Genomic DNA, 18,871 nt, shown 5'->3' on the forward strand with positions numbered 1-18,871 from the left:
AGGGGCTAACGGGCAGCAGCGAGAGACTGTTGTTAGTTGATCTTCACCAATTTATCCAACGGTTAATTGGACTCTTGGATCCGCGCTCTGAACGGGGGCGCTCAACCCTAATATGGTTGGTGGGCCCCCGTTGCATAGCGCCATAAATAGAAAGTGGGGGCTGGGGCGCCGAGCACGAGGTTCGCTTGAGCCGCCTAACACCCCACCTACAGTCCTAAACCCTAACCGATTACAGAGGGGGGCGTTGCCAGCGACGGGAAGCACCGTCACCGGCCAATGCCGCCACTGCACCGCCGCCCTTCGACACAGCACCGTCACCGGGTCTTCACCAAGCACCGCGTTGACGAGCCCGTCTTCCTCCAAGGCAGCCGATGGTTTGCACCCCTTCACCTCTCTCTCTCTCTCTCTCTCTCACTCTATCTTTTATTCTGTACTACTAGATATTTTATGACTCACGGTTTATTCCAAAAGCAAGCAGACATGTTAGATCTATGGCTAATGATAGATCATTCAACCGCTCCTGTTGACCAGGCCTGGAGCCGAGGCCAACCAGAGACGGAGCAGCAGGCAGCCGATCACGACGCCGTGTGGTGCCTACTGTCTCACCTGCTCTTGCTTTTCTTTCCGTGATCCACCCAACCCAAGTAAAAGTCCGACATGTGGCCACTCAAATTTGCTTCCAAAAATTGTAGCTTTGGTTCCTGATTTCGTGTTAGATTTATTTACTGACATTTTAAGCCTTCAGGGCTACTTTCTACTCCCTTCATTCCAAATTAAAAGTCATCTCAATTTTATTGGAGAATCAATACATCTCATGTTTGACCAAAATTATAGAGAAAATTATAAAGATTTATGACATCAAATATGATATAATATGAAAATATAGTTAACGAAGAATCTAATGATACTAATTTAGTATCATAAATATTATTATTTTATTATATAAATTTAGATAGACTTAAATGTTTTGACTCTCTAAGAAAATTAAAATAACTTATAATTTAGGATGAAAGGGTACATCTTATTTGTCCTAGATTTAGTTTTGTGTAGGGTGGCCGCCAGTCGCACAGCAAGCGGGGCGACCAGCACAGCAGGCGAGCCGGGCATACTGCACGGCGACCGCTGAGGCGCGAGCAGAGTGGGCCTACACGCTGGAAAGTGGAAACGAGTGCATGCCCCATCGATAAAACCAGAGATTTCTTAGCTTTTTGAGGTTACAGGACAACTTCGTTTCTTGTCTCGGAAACAGATTCTCTATCTCGGTCACATTACCTTTATTTTTATTTTTCCTCGCCTATTTCCCTGCTCTCGTCCCTGTCTAGTGGCGGGTGTTGGGGGCCATGTCGTAGACTAGGTCTGATCTTCCGAAAGGTACCATAGCGTCGATTGGTGGAGACTCGACGTTCACGATCTAGGCTTCGAACCAAGACTGATTCGGACCCTCGCAACCGTTACACCACTGCTCCGTTGCTTATCAACCACGCGAACGCGATTGACTTCGCCGAGAAGGCTTTCCTGCAAACGAATCGAGAACACAAGCAAGAACGGGATGAACGCAATCTGAAATTGCAAATAAATATGAGGCTTATGATAACGAGAAGGAGTTCACGTCTTTATTCGAAAGGAATAATCGCCACAGACGAACAAGATCAAGAACTGGGGCCCTGGTTCACGGCAAGCAGCCTTGGCGGCGACAGTTGCAGCAAAACGACGTCTGTTTCACGAGGAAATCAAGAACTAAACAAAACCCAAACCCTAAGGAGAGCGACGGCTACTATTTATAGAGTCTTGGGCGTCACCCCCCTGGACGCCCCCCCTAATGGGTCCAAACACGATACACAGTCCAGCGGACCGAAAGACGGTGTCGCAGCACCCTGACAGATTCTGGACGCTGACTTGTTTCGACGATTCCCGTTGATTCCGAAGGTCTTTTGACGTGAAACCACTTGGATTGGCTTCCTTATCAAATTAGCTTTCCAACCATATGTGGATCGTCGAAAATAGAGTCCGGATGCGTCCTGGGTGACCAGTTTAAGGCAGACTGGTCCTGGAGCCCGAGCTGGACTCGAACTTGAGTTGGATTGGGCTTCCACCATGAAAAAGATGAATTGGACGCCCATGCTGGACCTCCTCCTCTCCTTGACTTGTATACGATGAAGTAGTGATGTCCTCATCACCTTGTGCCTGAAGGTTCACTAACAATAAAACCGATCTTTTGTGATGTTTTGATAGGGACACCGGTGAGGAGTCAGCCGAAGGCGCGAGAGCCAACATGGACGATGAAGCGAAGGCTCTTGAGGCCTTCGCTCAAGAAGCCTTCCCAGGGGGCAAGCCTTCGCCAGGGTCCGATGACCTCTAGCGTGCCGATGGTGCAAGGGCGAAGGACAGAACCTTCGGCCCATGATGTAAAAGCGAAGGCGGATGGAGGAGATCGTAGGCCAGAGCCCCGATCAAGGTGAAGATGCGTCCCTAGCTGCGAAGCTAGAAGGACTCTAAAGGGGAGCTTGTTGGGCTGAGGGCCTGACTCGACAAATGGTCCACCAGGGAAGGCGGTTGAGCATGTAAATGGCACCGAGGTCCTCAGGACATGTACATAGGATAGGGGAATATGCTAGGATATGCCTTAGCTGGCAGAAGGGCGATATGGTACTCATAGAATCATGTAACCATACCCTATAAAAGTGATGGCTCGGCTCCCAATAAAGAGGGAGAGTTGTTGGCTCGAAACCCTAGATGGTGCCTCTTTATCCGTGTGTTCCACCAAAGAAGGCCTTCGACCCACGGAGGGTGAGCCACATCGCTCCCCCCCCCCCCCTTGTCGGGACTCTCGTTTCCCAACAGCCGGCATGAGGGGCTCACCATGTAGGATCACCTTCAACTGGGAGGGGCAGGCTTGGCCTCGGTCGCAATTGTGGCGTGGTGGTAGGGGAAGAACGTTAGGTGGGCTCGGCCTCGGTGGCAGTGCGGCAGCAGGGAATAGGACGGCGTCGCACAAGATAGTCGGCATAAAAAAAGATTTGCTGAAGGAAGTTGGTGCATAAAAAAATTGCCGCAGAAAATTAAAGGGCTCTTTACACCCCCTCTGGATGGTGGGGCTAAAAAAAAGGAGTAGGAAAATTTAGAAATCACTCGAGTTGTAGAGTTTTTTTTTTCTCTGGCACCAATAGTAAAGTATGAGCCCTGCTTTAAGATGCTTGCAAATATAAAACAACAAGCGTCCATCATGAGTGGATGGATTACATTTTACAGACCCATCGATCGGTGGATCCATGGACCACGGGTGACTTGTCGATCGAACACAAAGAGGTCACAGACGCCAAAAGAAACAGGGGAAACCAAATTACATGCACAGGCCAGCATTTACATATGTATTGCTGCTGTATCATCATCATGAGGTATACATACATACGGAGTATATACGAACATTTACGTAGGGGATGTCAAAACAAGACCGACTTGTCAGGGCCCCTGGGTCCCTGCTGGGCCTGGGCGGCGATCGCCTCGCACCTCTTCTCGCAGTTGAACACGCCGAGTCGTCTGAGCTCGTCGCACCCGGCCTTGCAGTCCGTGACGCCGGACGCCAGAGGGGCGGCTTCCAGCGCGACGAGCAGCAGCGCCGCCACGACGAGCACCGTCTTCTTGGCGGCCGCCATTCTTGAAAGCTTTTCCTAGCTTTTTGGTGGGATTTGTTGGTGCGAGACGTTGGATCTAGTCTTCGTCTAGGATTATATAGGCCGGAGGGAGTTGTAAATTGGGAGCGTGTACGTGAGGCCACGAGAGCTTCGCGCTCTAGCGTGCAATTATATGCATGCGTGCGTTTGGTTTTGAGCATGTCCGTCCGACGACAGGTGCGCCCTTCCAGTTCCAGGAGCCCATTTCTCTATCTACTCCTAAAAAGATGAAACAGCATCCGTTCACTCCCCGTGGTGAGGCCGCACCGACAGGTGGGCCACGCGCTCGACCCTACGACTCCCACTCAGCACGACAACGCCCCCAATATATTACGAGGCTTTTACGGCCATTAAAAAAGTTTGTAATTATACATAAGTTATTAAAAAAAATTGACTATACATGATGCAAATAATCGTTCTGAACTTCGTTGCTCCCACCGCCATTCGTCGTGTTCGGTCGTTTTTCAACGTTTGGGAGTCCTGACAAGTGAGTCAGGTCATCCAAATATCAATAATACCCCTTCAAATCTCTATCCTCTCTCTCTCTCTCTTCTTCAAACTCTCTCTCTTCTCGTCGTGCGGGGGCAGAGCTCGCTCGCGCCCAAGCTCTCGCATCGGGGCGGGCTAGTTTGGGCGGCCGCACGGACAGCGCGCAGCAAGTCACCTCAGTCCGCTAGCTCGCGCATCCTGAGTGTTGGCGGTGGTCGGAGTGGAAGCTGCCCCCCCCCCCCCCCACGCGGCTGCCCCCGAACACGGCGACGACGCCGACGGTGGCGGCCACCTTGAGGATGGTCGCGGCCAGAGCGGCCACCATCAGCAGCACCGTCATCTCCTTCTTCTTGGCCGCGGCAGCGCGGGAGGCGCGCCTGCACGTCGCCCGGGCGCGGAGCGCGCGGCAGGCACGCCCACGGCTGCGAGCACGAGCGCTGACGGATGGAGGCCGCGAGCTCGAGCGCAAGCTCCGCCGAGCGGGGCTCTGCCGGCCGCAAGCGCGAGGGGAAGCCGGGCATGGACGAGGACGCCGCTGCCGGAGGGGATGGCGGCCGCGAGCGCAAGGCCAGACGTGGACGACGCTGCCGCTGCTGGAGGGGATAGGCGGCCGCGAGCGCGAAGCCGGGCGTGGACGCCACCGCCGCTGACGGAAGGGGTGGCGGCCGCGAGCTCCGCCGAGCGGGGCTCTGTCGGTTGCAAGCGCGAGCGCGAGCGTGAGCTCCGCCGGCCTCGGACGCGAGCGTGAGCGGTGTGGACTAAAGAAGCAAAAGGATAAGACGAGAGAAGGGTATTTTGAACCTTTATACTGACATGGCCCACATGTAACGGTGAAAAACAAACAGAACACCGATGGAATGGCTTGGAGAGCAAAGAAGTTCAGAACGATGACACTCGTGTACGGTCAATTTTTTTAATAACTTATGTGTAATTACAAACTTTCTTAACGACATACGTGTAAAAGCCTTATCTATTGTCCACCCGCATCCGACATCCTCCCAGCCTCCCAGCTCCTCACACGCCCTCCGTCTTCCCAACCGCACCGCCGCCCAAGCCGCAAAGGGCCCCTGCGGCACCGCGCGTGCGCTCAGCTCCACCACCGCGAGGACCTGTGCAGTCCACTCCGACGCCGCGCCAAGCCGTCGCCAGACCAAATCCCACGACGCCGTCGCTCCGCCACGCCCTTCCCTGCTCGGCTGCTCCGACGATCCACGGGAAAGAACGCCGCGAAGAAGAAGGACCGTTGAAGGAGCTCCGAGCAACCGAAGAAGTGCGCCCTCTTCCCGCGGCTCTGACCTACAGCATCTAGGGTTAGGGTTCGAGGCTTCGAGCCCTTGGCCGGTATGCTGCGTCTCGCCCCTCCCAAACCTCATCTTGAAGTTGAGTTGAGTTGGGTAACACATTTGGTGTTTGAGAATTTTGCCACATTTTAATAAGAATTTAGTTGGAGAGAGATGTTGCTATGCTGTCTGTACTATAGTTTTCTTTTTCCTTCTAATTATCACTGCAACAGTCATGAGAGGCTTTTGCATTACACATATATAATCATTACATGTATTAGGTTTTCTATGTGACCATCTTAGGTTTTCTACTATAGTTTGGATACATATTTATATGAGCTAAAATCCTCAATATATTTCCTCATTTAAACACTTCAGTAGCAAAGCTACTATGGTGTTATTAGATAAATCTTTATTTCACTGAATATTCTGTGGTAAGAGCAAAGCTACTATGGTGTTTACCGGCAACTTAGACATGACTCACTCATAAATATGTTTCCTTTTTATTTCCCAAAGCCAGGTTCCAACTTCCAAGTGAAGAAGAAACAGACCTTTCAAAACTGATTACTACTACGTTGTTCTATGGATAGTTTGACCACAAGTGCTCTAGCACTAATATCAAGGCTTAAATATTGGTGGACTGCAGCTTGGAGACTATCTTGGTGAGTTCATTGTAATGCAATCACAAGCTCCCATCCACTTCTCCATTTGGGTTTCAAATCCCCTAAGCTGTTGGTAAAAGAAAACCACAATGAAGGAAGAACGCTACAACTGTCTGATTTATGGACCAATCGGACAGAAATCCTTTAAAAAATAATAAAAATAACAAGTTCTGGATTATACCTATACTGATATTTTTCATTATTCAAGTGCCTGCAGTGAGGAGCTTAGTGTTTTGTTCCATCCACAAATGACAATAAGCTGCCCAATTGGTTTTCCAACCTCTTTTTCAAACAATGATTTTCTTAGGGCTTTGACAGTCTTCTTGAATATATATGTCGACTGACCCCAGTGTTCCTTTTAGATACCCTTTTCATAAAGCATACCAATATGTTTAACTCTTTAGTTCTAACCATTACAATTACCTGTAGATTTATTTGTCAGATGAACTCAAAACTAGGTGTCATTGGTAAAAGAAAAAACATTGATCCAAAAAGACTAAACTATATAATTGCTAATTGCTATGAACTGAGGTTACTACTTTTGCATCTTTTCTTGCCAAAAAAAGAGAGAAAACTAACTATTTGCATCTTGAGGTTACCATTACCACAAACTATTTCAATGTAACTATATAGGTGTTATGGTCTCAGGTTACCTCAGAAGCACGGACACGCCAGGGTAGGGTCGTATCCCGTATCGGATACGTATCCGATACGGATACGCCTGGGATACGGCCCGGATATGTATCCGCGGCGTATCCGCGTATCCCAGGTTAGGTGGGCCGGAAACTGACGATTGGATACGTTTCGGCCCAGCCGATACGACCTAGCCGGCCCAATAGGTCACCTTTGCCTCCTCTGCCACGGCCTCACGCAGACGGCCGCCTCCCCACGCGCAGCCGCCTGCCCGCCTTTGCCTCCGCCTCCCAGTCTCTCCCACGCGCAGCCGCCTCTGCCTCCGCCTCACGCAGCCGCCAGTCTGCCTCCGACCTCGCCGGCGACCAGCCTCCGCCCTCACCGCCAGCCCGTGCAGCTCACCCCCGCAGAGCCTGTCCCTTCCGCCACGCACGGCTTGAGGACGGACGCCCGTCTCTTCCGCCAACCCGTCTCTAGCTCGCCCCCGTCTCCAGCTCGCCCCCGTCGGGCGCCGATCCTGGGGCCGCTGACGCCTCGCCGGCGCTCCAGGACCCGCAGGGCCTCGCCGGCACTCCAGGACGAGTACGCCCCGCAAGGCCTCCAGGACCCGCAAGGCCTCACCGGCGCTCCAGGACCCGCTGACGCCTCGCCAGCGCTCCAGGACCCGCAACCGCAAGGCCTCGCCGGCACTCCGACGAGCGCGTTCCAGGAGAAGACGGTCTGAGCGGGCGACCAGGCTCCGACCTCGCCTCCGCCCTCGCCCTCGCCGGCGACAAGGAGCCCCCTGCTTAGGTGAGTTCCTCACTGGCTCACTTCCTCTTCCTCCCCAATCCAATTTAGAGCTGAGCGGCTGAGCCAGTGCGCCCTGCCCCTTTCCTGATGACTGTTTAGAGCCTTTTTTATTTTGTCCAATGTTCATTGTCCAGCTTAGTTGTCTAGTATGGCATCTCCAAATTTGAGTAGTGTAGCTAGTGCTAGTGTTACTGCTAGTGGTAGTGTGGGATCTGGGTCCAGAGAAACAACTGATATCAAGGCTCCGCTGTGGGATCATGTCACCATTCTAGAGAGGCCTAAAGCTGGTGGAGGAAATGCTCTTTGGAGATGCAACTATTGTCCATTGGAAAAAAGCAGCAGCTACACTAGAGTTGAAGCTCATTTGCTGCAGAAATCAGGGAAGGGGATTATCAAATGTCCAAAGGTTTCATATGAAATGCTGAGTGAGATGAGGAGGGAAGTGGAAAGGTGCAAGGAGCTAGTGGAAAGAGCAAAGACACGCACCGTTGCTTTGCCTGTAGGTCCTTCTTCAGGCAATTACAACAAGAAGAACAAGAGAGGACCTGCTTCTATATTGGAAAAATCTTGGGCATTGCAAGACCGCAAGCACGTGGATGCTTTAATTGTTAGAGCAATGTATTCTGGAGGGGTATCTTTCAACTTTCTGAGAAACCCATATTTTAGAGAAGCTTTTGCATTTGCTTGCAGCCGCAATTTGCAAGGTTACACAATCCCTGGGTATAACAGGGCTAGGGAATCACTCCTGAAGCAAGAAAGAAGGCACATAGAGCATCTATTGGAGAGTACAAAGAGCACATGGCCAGAGAAAGGGGTCACAATCTGCAGTGATGGTTGGTCAGATCCTCAGAGGAGACCAATCATCAACTTCATTGCTGTTTCTGAGAAAGCTCCAATGTTTTTGGCGTGTAATAGACCTTTTATTAATTTCCTATATTAGAACCTGCTATCATGTTATTCTGAGTGTAATAGACCTTAAATGTCTCTATGTTGAACTTGAACATCTATTTTGCAATTTCATATGCATTGTTATCTATTTATTAAAAAAATAGTAAAACGTATCCGCGTATCGGGTTTCTTAGGAAATTGCCGTATCCGCGTATCCGTATCCTTCCGATACCGATACGCGTATCCGTATCCGTGCAACTTAGCAGGTTACCACTAACTTTTTCAGGTTGCTACTTGATGCTGTTTAGTCCAGTTAATGAGATTGCTTATCCTCTTTCGGCACCAATGATAAACAGCCTGCTCCCAGTAGTAGTTGCAGTGCTCCCAGGAGCTTGGTGTCCATGGTGACAGGCGTAGTCCCTATTCTACACTCTTGACGATTGAAAGGGCTGATAACGACCTCCTGGCATGAGGTGGGGCTAGGAATGCTCTGCTTTGCTGAAATTATGTGCTATGTTTTCAGTTTTCAATGGAATATATTTTTTTGAATGGCTATGTTTTTACCTTTTCTGTTTTCACTGGAATATATTTGAACAACAAATGTTTTACTTTTCAGTTTTCAATGGAATGCTCTATCTGAATGTAGTTGCTGAAATTATGTGCTTTGTGTTTAATTTTAAAATGAATATATTTTCTGAACAACTATGTTTTTACCTTTACAGTTTCCAGTGGAATATATTTGAACAACTTTTTTTTGCCTTTTATTTTCAATGGAACGCTCTATCTGAACATAAATGTTATGTTCATGTGCTTCAATTCCATGAAGTATTCTCCCCTGAAAATGGTTGCATTTCCAATTTACTGTTACTTCCAAAGTCATATACACTTATGAACCCTTCTGATTTTTGGGTTTCTTTATGGCAACATTTATACAAGAGATGAACTATAGTGTAGGTTAATGATATCAACAAGTTTTGGAATTTTAGCTCAACCCTACAGTTCCTTTCGATGCAAAATAAATTAACTGCTATGTGGTCTTGGCCAGCAATGTGTGTAGCGCACGTACCGACGGCCGTGTGGGCGGGGACGTGTGTCACACCCAATTTTAAGGATAAAATGGGGTGCAAAACCTTATGTACGCCCAGAGATCAGTCACACACATAAGTCGACAAATTACGAATAGTATCATCACCAATGTTTATTACATCACGAATAAGACAGAGTTATTACATAATTATAACGAAGGTAATAAAAAGATCTCTCGCGGAAGCTCCATTTCACAGGGACGTCGACTGGTTGACCACAAGTCTAGTAGTCCTCATGAAAATCATCACACCCAAAGTCATCTGTTACTCATCCGGGATTTTTATCCAAATAATGAAAATAAACAAGCGTAAGTACATGTCGTACTCAACAAGTGTAACACGGGGTTCATGAGGCTCAAAAGGCTAGACACAGGTTTAACAGCGTTCAACTTTTAGTTGTCACAATTTTAGCTTATGAGTAGCATCAAGTTGTTTCAATTCCCATTGCCAAACACATGATCAAATGTAAACATGAATAATGAATAGCATAAACAGATATTACTCAATGATCATCTATTCCATAAGGGTTCCAATGCCGCTCGTGACCGTGAGCACGGCTGATATACCAGTTTTACACTCTGCAGAGATTGTACACTTTCACTGTGAGTCGTGATACCCATATGTCCGGGTTAATTACTCCCAAAACACTTCCAAGGTGAGCAGGCAGGGGTCACTATGAAGCCTTTCAAAGGTTCGTCTAACAAGTTAGGGCCATTAGATTCACTCGGCAAACAGTTATAGGAACCCCCTGTCAAATGGCACAATTTCTTTACGGCTATACACATAAGAGTAGAGGTTGTCCTATACCCGATTCGGCAAGCCATTCTTACGCCAATAAAGGTAACCACTAACAAGCTAGAAAAAGGTCCTCATACTGAGCTAAAGCCAGAGCCATGTAGCCCTCACAGTTGTACTGTAAGTCCTGGATGATCACTTACAGATAAGTCCTTATGGAAAGGAATCTGAAGCATTTAGAAAGTAGCTAAACACTCCAGCCCCCTGTTTCCAAGTTGCTAAAAATCATATTTTAATGTTTATTGCATATACCATTAGTCAAGTTACACGATCATGGTTTAATTGAGCTCTAGCAAAGCTACCCAAATGCATAACCCATAGGTGACGAGGCAATAGTCCAATTCTAGGAAATCCCTATCAAGATGACACATGCAACATGAATTTAATGAATTAAAGTGAATAGAAAACAAGGATGATCCCATGCTATACTTGCCTTGAGCAAAGTACTCCTGCTGGTCCTGCTTGTCAAAGTCGTACCCTTGATCTCCCACGAACTGCTCACCGTCTATACTCGATAACCACAGCAACATACAAGCATCCAGGAGCAATCATGCAAAGCAAACAAGGCTATAGATTAGAACAGTACACCAATAGCAAAGAGTCAAGATGAAAAGTTTGGAAAATGAATCTACGTCTCGCTACGAACACACGGACGCGAAGATCACAAAAATCGGATCTAAAACGGAAAAGTTATGATTTAAACAAGATTTCTTATAGGAAAATAATAGATTAAATCTAAGCTTGAATTTTAAAAGTTGGAAATCTACTTTACAGTAGCATAAACATGTAGATCACATAATTATGATCCTAACGCAACTTGAACGGATCAAATCGAAGTTAAAACGGAGATTTTATGGCTAAAACAAGTTGAATGGCAAAACTGTGAATAACTGAAAACGTATTTCAATAAAACCGAACCAAAATACGCTTTTAAAAAGAGAAAACGAAATATGTAAACGCGCTTTGGACTGCGGGTTGAATTGGAAATAGTTGTAAGGGCTTATACGCAAAATTCCTATTGAAGGGGTATCCTTCAATTTGAACCGCCGGATTAGATCTAGACGGCTTGGATTCAATCTGGCGGAAGGTGTTGGCCGGAACAGTGCCGGCGGCAAGCCTCCGATGGCGGCGCCATGGCCGGCGTGCTGAAGCACTCGGTTCACGACCTCCAGTGCACTATTCGACCAAAGAAACGTACCGGGAGAGAGAGGAAGGGATGGGGATCTCACCCGAACCGGAAAACGCAAGCGGGAAGCAGCGACGGCGGCTCGGCGCTCGGTGGGCAGCGGTGGTCGGCGGCGGCGCTGGAGCGAAGCTCGGCTGCGGCTGCTTGGCGAAGAAAAACGGGCGCCAGATGGGATAGGAGATAGAGGAGGGGTGCGGGCGCTATTTATGGGGCCAGGATCCCTTGGGCGCCATGGCACCACGGATCGTGGCAAGGGCGGACTCGACGGCGTCGGCACAGTGTCCGACTTCGCTACGGTGCCAGGAAGGAGAAGCCCCTGACCTGTGGGCTAGGACTGTCAGCGGGTGGAGGAAGGCGCGCGGGCGTGGCTTGCGGCTGGCCAGCGAAACTAGGCCACGCGAGCTGGGCTGCCTCCAGCGGCTTGCGGCATGGGCGAGCGTGGGCCGACGCTGGAGCGGGCTGAGCGGAGCACTGCGGGGAGAGAGAGACGCAGGCCAGCGTGGGGAAAAGGTGGGCCGCGGGCAGCAGTAGGCCTACGGGCCAAAAGAGGAAGGAGAAATAATTTGCCCTTTTCTTTTTCTAATTTCTTTCCAAAGCAATTCTGAAGACAAAATTCAAATCAAGTTCAAATTTGAGTTCAAATCAAACCATTCCAAAAATTTATATGCAGCAGTAGGAATGCACATTCATTGTTGTTAACCTATATTAAATTTTAATTTGATAAACTTTATTATTCTTCCTAAACTTAATTGCTCACAAAAATGCTTAGTAAATCAATTTTTCCCTAGTTTCAATTGTTGTAAAATTTAGGGTGTTACAATTCTACCCCCTTAAAATGAATCTCGTCCTCGAGATTCAGACGATGCTTACTCAAATAACTGTGGGTATATTTTCCTTAGATCCTCTTCTCTTTCCCAAGTAGCCTCATCCTCAGTATACCGATTCCACTAAACCTTACACATCTTTATAATTCGGCTCCTTGTGACTCTTTCTGCTGTCTCCAAAATCCTTACCGGAAACTCCTCATAAGTGAGATCTTCCTTAACCGTAAGTTCCTCTAACGGTATCTGCTCTTCAGGTATACACAAACACTTCTTTAGCTAAGATACATGGAACACATCATGTACACCTGTCAAACTCTCGGGCAATTTCAACTGATAAGCCACCTCTCCATGTCTCTCTAAAATCTTGAAAGGTCCAATATACCTTGGCTAACTTCCCTTTCATGTTAAACCTTCTCACACTTCACATAGGCGGCACCTTCAAGTACACATAATCACCCACTTTGAAAACCAATTCTCTTCTTCTAGTATCGGCATAGCTCTTTTGTCGAGACTAGGCCACTCTCAAGTTATCCCTGATCAACCTTACTTGCTCTTCTGCGTCTCTCAAGACATCTGGTCCGAACACCTGAGTTTCCCCTGTTTGGTTCCAAAACAATGGGGTCCTACACTTTCGTCCATACAAAGCTTCGAAAGGTGTCATATTGAGACTTTTCTGATAACTGTTGTTGTACGAGAACTCTGCATAAGGCAAACTCTTGTCCCAACTTGTACCATACTGCAACGCACAAGCTCTCAACATATCATCTAATATCTGATTAATTCTCTCAGTCTGCCCATCTGTCTAAGGATGATATGCTGTACTAAAGTTCAACTTGGTTCCCAACGAACTATGTACTTGCTGCCAAAAATGAGATGTAAATTGGGTACCTTGATCAGACACAATTTTCTTGGGATCTCCATGTAGACAAACTATTCTCTCCATATATAACTGAGCTAACCTTGGTCCATTATAAGTAGTCTTGACCGGTATAAAGTGAGCAACTTTAGTTAACCGATCCACTATTACCCAGATTGAATCATAAGCTCTCTGAGTATGTGGTAACCCAACTATAAAATCCATACCAACTTCTTCCCACTTCCACTCAGGTATCTTCATTGGTTGTAGCAACCCTGCAGGTCTTTGATGTTTAGCTTTAACTCTCTGACATGTATCACATAAAGTCACATATTCAGCAACATCTCTTTTGAGTCCGTACCACCAATACTTCTCTTTTAAGTCCAAATACATCTTAGTACTTCCAGGATGAATAGAATAAGCAGACTCATGTGCCTCATGAAGAATTGCCTCACGTATAGCCTTATCCTCAGGCACACATAGTCTCTTCCCAAACCAAAGAGTTCCATTGTCTTCCATACGGAAACCTGGTGCCTTGCCGATCACTATGTTTTCCACTATCTCTTTCAACTTCACATCCTGTAACTATCCTTTACGTATTTCTTGCTCCAATTTAGGCTCCAACACCAACTCCACTGCATTAGTGACAAAGCCTAAATTTAGTCGCTCAAACTCAGCACACAACTCACTTGACATCGATGTCACTTGCACCTCATTGGCATAACTTTTTCGGCTAAGAGCATCGACAACAACGTTCGTCTTTCTAGGATGATAGTGTACCTCCAAATTATAATATTTGATCAACTCTAACCATCGACGCTGTCTCATATTCAGATCTGTCTGGGTAAAAATGTACTTTAGACTTTTGTGATCAGTATAGATGTCACTCTTGTGTCCAATGAGATAATGCCTCCATATCTTCAAAGCATGAACCACAGCTGTTAACTCTAAGTCATGAGTAGGATAATTTAACTCATGCTTTCTCAACTGCCGGGATGCATAAGCCACTATTCTGCCTTCTTGCATAAGAACACATCCAAGTCCTTGACGAGATGCATCATAATAGATCGAAAAGCTCTTGTTCAGATCTAGCAAAACCAACACTGGGGCTGTGGTCAACCTCTTCTTCAACTCTTCGAAGTTAGCCTGGCACTTCTCGGACCACACAAACTTAGCATTTTTCTCCAACAAAGCTGTCATTGGCTTGGCAAGCTTAGAGAAACCTTCAATGAACCTTCTGTAGTATCCAGCTAATCCCAAGAAACTATGAATCTGTCCCACATCTGTTGGTGGCTTCCAATTCAATACATATTTCACCTTGCTTGGATCCACTGTGATTCCACCATTAGAGACAACATGGCCTAGGAAAGAAACTTCCTTCAACCAGAATTCACACTTGCTTCGCTTGGCATACAACTTGTGTTCTCTGAGCTTCTACAAGACCAACCTCAGATGTTCAGCATGCTCTTCTTCTGTTTTGGAGAATATTAATATATCATCAATGAACACCACCACAAACTTATCCAAAAACTCCATGAACACCTTGTTCATCATGTACATAAAGTAGGCAGGTGCATTGGTCAAACCAAAAGACATAACAGTGTACTCATACAAACCATACCTTGTAGTAAAAGTTGTCTTGGGTATGTCCGTTGCACGAATCCTCAATTGATGGTAGCCAGAACGAAGATCAATCTTAGAGAAAACACAAGCACCTCTCAACTGATCAAACAAGTCATCAATTCTTGGCAACGGATACTTGTTCTTAATAGTAACCTCATTAAGCGATCGATAATCGACACACATCCTCTGAGTACCATCCTTCTTGTCAACAAATATAACTGGTGCTCCCCAAGGTGACGAACTAGGACGAATAAAACATTTCTCCTGTAACTCCGTAATTTGTTTCTTAAGTTCTTCTAATTCTTTAACCCCTATTCTATATGGACGCTTAGCTATAGGTGCAATTCCAGGTAATAATTCAATAATAAACTCAATATCACGGTCAGGTGGCATACCTGGCAAATCATCGGGGAACACATCTGGAAATTCATCCACCACTGGGTCCTCCTGGTTGCCGCTATCATCAAGCTAGTTCACTGTGGCTGTCGGCTATGCTTGTATTACAACATTAACACTAATTCTTTCACCATTGGGTGCGGTCACAACAACTACCTTCTCTTTACACTGGATCACTGCTTGTTGTTGCTTCATCCAGTCCATACCCAGAATCACATCTATACCAGATGCTCTCAACACAATAGGGCTCACTTTAAACTCTACCCCCCTTAAGGATAGACTAGTCAGAAGACAATGATATGAAGCTTGCATACTTCCACCCGGTGAGTTTACTAATATGGGATTTTGCATGGCACATAATGGTACGCTATAGTTCTAACAAAAGCTTGTGATATGAATGAATGCGAAGCTCCAGAATCAAAAAGAACAGTAGCGGGGGTTGAGTTGACATTGAACGTACCGAGCATGACTTCTAGCTCCACAAGTGCCGTCTCGGTGGACACATGATTCACCCTCCCTGTGTTGGGTGCTGGCTTCTGTGGCGTTCCCTTCTGATTACTCTGCTGACCCTGGGGTGTCTGCTAATTTTGCTTCTTGGGGCAATGATTAGCATAATGCCCAACTTCTCCACAATGATAGCATACGTTGGGGGTACTAGGTGCACTCGTCTTCATAGGGGTGTTGTTGGGGGTTCCCTATCGTGGTGTCTGCGGACCACTCTGCTGCTGAGGGCGTTGATTGCTAACTTGTTGCTGGTTCGGGTTGCGCTGAGGATACTGATCATGATTCCACTGACTGGGTGGTCCCTAAAACCTCTGCTAGAAGCCTTGTTGAGGATTGGCACGCGGACGAGTATTGCTCCTAGAGGCCTGGTCCTGAAGCCTCCTCTTCTTGGCCTCCATTTCTTTGCGCTTGTTGTCAATAACAATGGCGCGATTCACCGGTGTCTGAAAATTGGGATAGGTATTGGACATAAGCTAGAGCTGCAGACCATCATACAAACCTTTGAGAAAGCAGCGTTGCTTGTCAGCATCATCAGCCACTTCATTTGGAGCATAACGTGACAACTGAGCAAACTTGTCGTGGTACTCAGCGATGGACATGCATCCCTGCTTCAAAGCTCTGAATTCCTCTTGCTTGAGCTCTATCAGTCCCTCTGGTATGTGGTAAGATCTGAAATTCTCTTTGAACTCCTGCCAGGTGACAGGAGGAGCATTGGTGGGACGTCCATACTCGAATGACTCCCACCAGTCCTGAGCTTCTCCCTGAAGCTGTCCTGAAGCGTACAAGACTTTCTGCTGATTATCACATTGAGCTATGTTAAGTTGCCTCTCCACTACATGAAGCCAATCATCTGCTTCTAGTGGATCAGTGGCATGAGAGAACACCGGGGGATGGCCCTTCAAGAATTCACCACGCTTATCACGTGGTGCTCCACCACCCTGTTGGTTCTGCTGATTCTGCACCAACGTTTGCATGAGCTACGTCTGTACTGCCAAGAGTTGTTCAACAGTCGGTGGTGGTGGTGCTGGATGTGGGGGAACACCTCCACGATCTCGGCCTCTTTCTCTTCCAGACATCTGTCATCAAACATTCAAAATTCAGAAGTCTCCAAGTTAGAATACATTCTGAAAATTTTCTGGACGAGTCTCAACATCAGCAGCTCTGTAAAACAGTCATATCTCAAGTTCCAGAAATCCAAATAGGGTGTAATTTATATGGTTCGAAAGCTTACGAAATTTTCTACAACTTTTATTCAGACCACTTTCCCAGATTCTGTCGTTAGATTACTCAAAAATAGGATACAACCGAAACTGTTCCCAGATTCCAGACTGTGCAGAAACTTTAACTTCAAACAGAGATATCTCACGAACCAGATCAGATATGGGGGTGATTCCATAGGCATTAGAAAGATGCTTAAGTATAGTTGTTCCCATAAAAATTTCATAATTTTTGGTTGTGTAGATTTTAATTGGCATTAAGATAAAGGCAGACTGCTCCGAAAAACAGATTCCGAGAGAACAAGATGTAACATACCCAACTATTCATTTATTGACCCAACCTTTAATATTCTTAACTATGGAACTTACGGACATGCCCACAAAGTTCCAGCACACATTACAAAGATCCAACTCACACATAAACATAATAACAAATCAACTAAACACACCAATGTTCACACCGCACTAATAGACTCGACTAGACTCAACTCAACTCGTTCTACTATCGTGTTATTACATAAAGAGGGACTCCAACATCTATGGGCGATATTTATGGGGAAGCTCCTCATACATCTTTGGCAAATTGAGGCACACCCTTTGTTCGTCTATCACCTGCTGGTGCCTCTTGATAGCTTCCTGCTGCGCCTTCAATTGATTCTCCAATCAGCGAATCTTTGACACAGACTCATAACCAAAGTGTACCATCGCTTCGGTGGTTGGATCCGTGCCCTACGGGTCCATCATCGCCCATCCCAATTCTGGGTGTTGATGAGGAAGGAATCGATATTGATCATCCTTCATGTCCTCGAATCAGCGACCACGGAGGCCTATGCAAGCTTCAGCGGCTGCATCTTCTATGCCGTCCTCCATGGTAGCACGGTGACCATGGTGTGCATAGTTTGAATCCAGCTGATACGCATCTTTTTGCTCATCCTTGATGGTGATGCACACCCTAATCTTCCAGTAGGTGTCTTCAAGAGGGTGCGTATGCTCCTCGCAGGCGTATTCTACAGCTGCATCCCAGTCGCTGTAGTAGGTCTGAAGCAGGTTCATGAGTCGGTGATGTGAAATGGAGGATTCACACCCCGGCTTATACCACACCTTTATTGTCCACCCCAATGGCGGGATCGGCTCATCCTCTTCAACAATGTCTTCCTCTTCATTTTCGGACAAGTCGACGACCTCAACTTCTTGAGGTTCCTCCTGAGCGGGCTCAGGCGTAGATACTGGTGTTGGCAGATCGAATTCCTATTCCTGGGGTTCTTCCTCCTCAGGCTCCATGGACAAACCTTGTGGCGGGTAGTACCGCCCAGTGCTGATGTGGGCAGTCTTGTGGGCACGAGGCATCTATAGAATTAGACTTAGTTAGATTAGGTTAGAAACAAAAATTTTCATAATGGAATAAGACAAAAGAAGCATAAAACTTTAGCAAATACCAAGGGTGAGATAGAAAGCATGAAATGAGTGAAGCAAAAGAAGCTAAAAACGACCATTGCTAACTAGACTTGCATCCTACAGTCAACACGACTCTGATACCAATCTGTCACACCCAATTTTAAGGATAAAATGGGGAGCAAAACCTTATGTGCACCCAGAGATCAGTCACACACATAAGTCGACAAATTACGAATAGTATCATCACCAATGTTTATTACATCACGAATAAGACAGAGTTATTATATAATTATAACGAAGGTAATAAAAAGATCTCTCGTGGAAGCTCCATTTCATAGGGACGTCGACTGGTTGACCACAAGTCTAGTAGTCCTCAGGAAAATCATCACACCCAAAGTCATCTGTTACCCATCCAGGATTTTTATCCAAATAATGAAAATAAACAAGCGTAAGTACATGTCGTACTCAACAAGTGTAACACGGGGTTCATGAGGCTCAAAAGGCTAGACACAGGTTTAACAGCGTTCAACTTTTAGTTGTCACAATTTTAGCTTATGAGTAGCATCAAGTTGTTT

General features: G+C 46.7%; 1 protein-coding gene and 1 long non-coding RNA gene across 2 annotated transcripts; one reads left to right on the forward strand and one right to left on the reverse strand.

The window, feature by feature from the left end:
• The first annotated feature begins 5,146 nt into the window (after nucleotides 1–5,146).
• LOC136509140 (uncharacterized) lies at nucleotides 5,147–9,506 on the forward strand. The gene is made up of 4 exons (XR_010772241.1): nucleotides 5,147–5,501; nucleotides 5,961–6,750; nucleotides 8,682–8,888; nucleotides 9,461–9,506. It is a non-coding gene; the product is annotated as an uncharacterized lncRNA (long non-coding RNA).
• A 6,651-nt stretch (nucleotides 9,507–16,157) lies between these two features.
• Nucleotides 16,158–17,954, reverse strand: LOC136507226 (uncharacterized). Its single transcript, XM_066502019.1, has 3 exons — nucleotides 17,818–17,954; nucleotides 16,727–16,760; nucleotides 16,158–16,640 (listed from the first exon to the last, which is right to left on the reverse strand). The coding sequence occupies exons 1-3, from the start codon at nucleotides 17,952–17,954 to the stop codon at nucleotides 16,158–16,160; spliced, it is 654 nt and encodes a 217-aa protein (XP_066358116.1).
• Between the last annotated feature and the right edge of the window lie 917 nt (nucleotides 17,955–18,871).

Source organism: Miscanthus floridulus, chromosome 15, assembly GCF_019320115.1.
Source record: "Miscanthus floridulus cultivar M001 chromosome 15, ASM1932011v1, whole genome shotgun sequence".
Taxonomy (NCBI): Eukaryota; Viridiplantae; Streptophyta; class Magnoliopsida; order Poales; family Poaceae; genus Miscanthus; species Miscanthus floridulus.